The sequence below is a fragment of the Colobus angolensis genome, unplaced genomic scaffold (genome assembly GCF_000951035.1).
Source record: "Colobus angolensis palliatus isolate OR3802 unplaced genomic scaffold, Cang.pa_1.0 Scaffold25, whole genome shotgun sequence".
NCBI lineage: Eukaryota > Metazoa > Chordata > Mammalia > Primates > Cercopithecidae > Colobus > Colobus angolensis.
This window is the reverse complement of record NW_012115710.1, coordinates 4,568,026-4,571,723: the sequence shown is the minus strand read 5'-3', so window position 1 is coordinate 4,571,723 and position 3,698 is coordinate 4,568,026. Positions and strand designations below refer to the sequence as shown.

The following is a 3,698-nucleotide window of genomic DNA, read 5'->3' as shown; positions in this document are numbered from 1 at the left end:
GTCCCAGCTACTCGGGAGACTGAGGCAGGAGAATGGCGTGAACCCAGGAGGCAGAGCTTGCAGTGAGCTGAGATCACGCCACTGCACTCCAGCCTGGGCGCCAGAGCGAGACTCTGTCTCAAAAAAAAAAGGGAAAAATGTTCTAGAACTAGAGAGTGGTGATGGTTGCACAACACTGTAAATGCACAGAATGCCTCTAAACTGCTGAAGTGTATACTTTGAAATGCTGTATTTTACCACAAACTTTTTTTAAAAAAAAGCAATAGGAGGAAAAGAATTAGCTGATGGAGCAGAGGGAGACAGAGGTCCCCTCCTAGAGGATTCTGGGTAGGGGTTGAACTGCCCCAGCTCCTCCCGAACCCCTTTCCAAACTGTCTCTACCTCCCCCAGGCCTGGCTGGACACCCAGGACCGGTGCTTGGGCCACTATGTGAATGGGAAGTGGTTAAAGCCTGAACACAGGAATTCAGTGCCTTGCCAGGATCCCATCACAGGTACGAGATGTCCCCCAGTCATTAGTGGAAGAGAGGTATCTGTGCCCTCCAGCCCTACCCACCAACACCCATTCCCCTTGCCTAGGGCCCTGAGGGCAGGAAGCAGCTGGTGGTGAGAGAGGGACTGCAATGTCTGGTTCCTTCTGAAACCAGTCACCCTAATTATGGTTCCGGCTCTCTGTGGAGGCTTTGTGAAACTGCTGTCTGTGAAAATCCTGTCCTTGAGCTGGAGGTGATCATAGCCGTGACCCAGCAGAGAATGGGGACCAGCTTTACACCCTTGGGCTGATCCAGGCTCTGAAAATCTCAGCCCCCTCCAGACCTGACATGGGCTCCCCGCCATCTCTCCTGCCATCTGAGTCCCTCCACTTTTCTCCCCAGGAGAGAACTTGGCCAGTTGCCTGCAGGCACAGGCCGAGGATGTGGCCGCCGCCGTGGAGGCAGCCAGGACGGCATTTAAGACCTGGAGTGCCCACCCTGGTGTCGTCCGGGGCCAGCACCTGGCCAGGTGATGCAGCTGAGGTGTGGACCCTGGGAGGCGGGGACCCCCAGCATCCACTCGAGACCATGGGAACAAAGGCTGTTTCCCAAGATCCCACTGAATTAATTTGCAGCTAAGGCTCAGATTCCCAGTATGTGCTGTGGGCAGTAGTGGCCGAAACATGCATCCGTTGTCCACTATTCACTGAGACTAGAAGCCGCAAAGCCTGTATTTCACAGGACATTCTTGAAGCGCATTGGGGCTCCATTTCTCAGCAGTTCAATGGGGCTGTTGAAGCCCCTAAATCCATTTCCTAGCTGCTTTGGGGGCAGCTAGAGACAAAGATTTCATTTCCCAAAATGCAATTGGGGTTAGAAGCTAAGACTCAATTTCCCAGAAGCTTCAGGGATTTCCAGCGGCCAAGACCTTTACACAGCATCCTCAGGGTTTGTGTTTCCACGGCTACAATTCCCATAGATCTTCACTGCCCTTTGCCCCAGGTAAATGATGGGGATGCCTTGGACTCATGGGGATTGTAGTCCAGGTATATACGAGCAGCGCAGGACTCTGTGAGGCTGAGGCCTGTTGGAAAATGAGCACCCTGTTGCTTTCTCCACAGGCTGGCCAAGGTGATCCAGAAGCACCAGCGGCTGCTGTGGACCCTGGAATCCCTGGTGACTGGGCGGGCTGTTCGAGAGGTTCGAGACGGGGATGTCCAGCTGGCCCAGCAGCTTCTCCACTACCATGCAATCCAGGCATCTACCCAGGAGGAGGCACTGGCAGGCTGGGAGCCCATGGGTGAGACCCTGGAGTCCCTAGCCCTCTCCTCTCACATGACCCAGCAGGGCTAGCTCCAATCCCCTCATTCCTTTTCTTTTAGACAGAGTTTCGCTCTTGTCACCCAGGCCGGAGTGCAGTGGCGCGATCTCGGCTAACTGTAACCTCCGCCTCCCGGGTTCAAGTGATTCTCCTGCTTCAGCCTCTTGAGTAGCTGGGATTACAGGCGCCCGCCACCACACCCAGCTAATTTTTGTGTTTTAATAGAGAAGGGGGTCTCACCATGTTGGTCAGGCTGCTCTCCAACTCCTGACCTCAGATGATTCACGCACCTTGGCGTCCCAAAGGGCCTGGGATTACAGGCATGAGCCACCGCGTCCAGTCTCCTCATTCTTTTTCTTTTTCAGACAGGGTCTTTCTCTGTCATCCTGGCTGGAGTACAGTGGTGCCATTATAGCTCACTATAATTGTGAGCCTTCACCTCCTGGGCTCAAAATCCTCCCACCTCAGCCTCCCAAGTAACTGGGACTACAACCATGCACCACCACGCCTGACTTTTTTTTTTTTTTTTTTTTTGCCTCTCGCCTCATTTTCTTCTTGCAGGAGTAATTGGCCTCATCCTGCCACCCACATTCTCCTTCCTTGAGATGATGTGGAGGATTTGCCCTGCCCTGGCTGTGGGTAAATGATGGCCTGGGGGATCCTGACTCTTGGGTCTGAGAAAGGAGGGGATTGTCAGGCCCAAACTCGAGTCTGAGAGACAAGGGGCCTGGGGCCTGGACTCCTGAGTCTGAGGGAGGAGGGGTTCGGAGTCTGGACTCCTGGGTCTGAGGGAGGAGGGGCTGGGGCCTGGACTCCTGGGTCTGAGGAAAGAGGGTCTGGGGGCCTGGACTCCTGGGTCTGAGGGAGGAGGGACTGAGGTCTGGACTCCTGGGTCTGTCAGAGGAAGGGCTGGGACCTGGACTCCTGGGTCTGAAGGAGGAGGGACAGGGGCCTGGACTCCTGGGTCTGAGGGAGGAGGGGCTGGGACCTGGACTCCTGGGTCTGAAGGAGGAGGGGCAGGGGCCTGGACTCCTGGGTATGAAGGAGGAGGGACAGGGGCCTGGACTCCTGGGTCTGAGGGAGGAGGGGCTGGGGGCCTGGACTCCTGGGTCTGAGGGAGGAGGGACTGAGGTCTGGACTCCTAGGTCTGTCAGAGGAAGGGCTGGGACCTGGACTCCTGGGTCTGAAGGAGGAGGGGCCGGAGTCTGGACTCCTGAGTCTGAGGGAGCAGGGGCTGGAACTTGGACTCCTGAATTTTTGAGCTGCTCCGCTTCCCCAGGCTGCACTGTGGTGGCCCTCGTGTCCCCGGCCTCCCCGACGCCCCTCCTCCTGGCCCAGCTGTCAGGGGAGCTGGGCCCGTTCCCAGGAATCCTGAATGTCATCAGTGGCCCTGCCTCCCTGGTGCCCGTCCTGGCCTCCCAGCCTGGAATCCAGAAGGTGGCCTTCTGCGGAGCCCTGGAGGTACCTTCAGGACAGGGGTTGTGGTGGAACGTGTCTGGGGGCTGCAAAGCTCCTCCCGCGGCTGAATTGGTGGGGGGTCCCTAGGAAGGCCGTGCCCTTCGACGGACCCTGGCGGGTGAGTGTGCGGAGCTGGGCCTAGCGCTGGGGACGGAGTCGCTGCTGCTGCTGACAGACACAGCGGACGTAGACTCGGCCGTGGAGGGTGTTGTGGACGCCGCCTGGTCCGACCGCGGCCCGGTGAGACCCGTGCACTCCTGTCCCCTCACACCCTGGAGGCTGTAGGTGTCTGTCTCCAGGCCTTGGGGTCCTGAGTCTCTGTTCATTTTATTTGTTGGGCTTTTTGTTTCGTTTTGTTTTGTTTTTCCATATGTGTTCATTTTATTTATGTATTTATTTATTTATTGAGAGACGGAGTTTTGCTCTTGTCGCCCAGGCTGGAGTGCA

General features: G+C 56.8%; 1 protein-coding gene across 1 annotated transcript in view; it reads left to right on the top strand.

Annotated features, from left to right (window-relative positions):
- The window catches only part of ALDH16A1 (aldehyde dehydrogenase 16 family, member A1), a 17,565-nt gene that overhangs the window by 5,808 nt on the left and 8,059 nt on the right, over positions 1-3,698 (top strand). Inside the window, exons 2-5 of the mRNA XM_011946522.1 lie at positions 1,594-1,772; positions 2,355-2,432; positions 3,073-3,254; positions 3,339-3,491. Coding sequence (XP_011801912.1) covers positions 1,769-1,772; positions 2,355-2,432; positions 3,073-3,254; positions 3,339-3,491 — 417 coding nt within the window. The 5' untranslated portion in view covers positions 1,594-1,768. The remainder of the gene's footprint in view (positions 1-1,593; positions 1,773-2,354; positions 2,433-3,072; positions 3,255-3,338; positions 3,492-3,698) is intronic.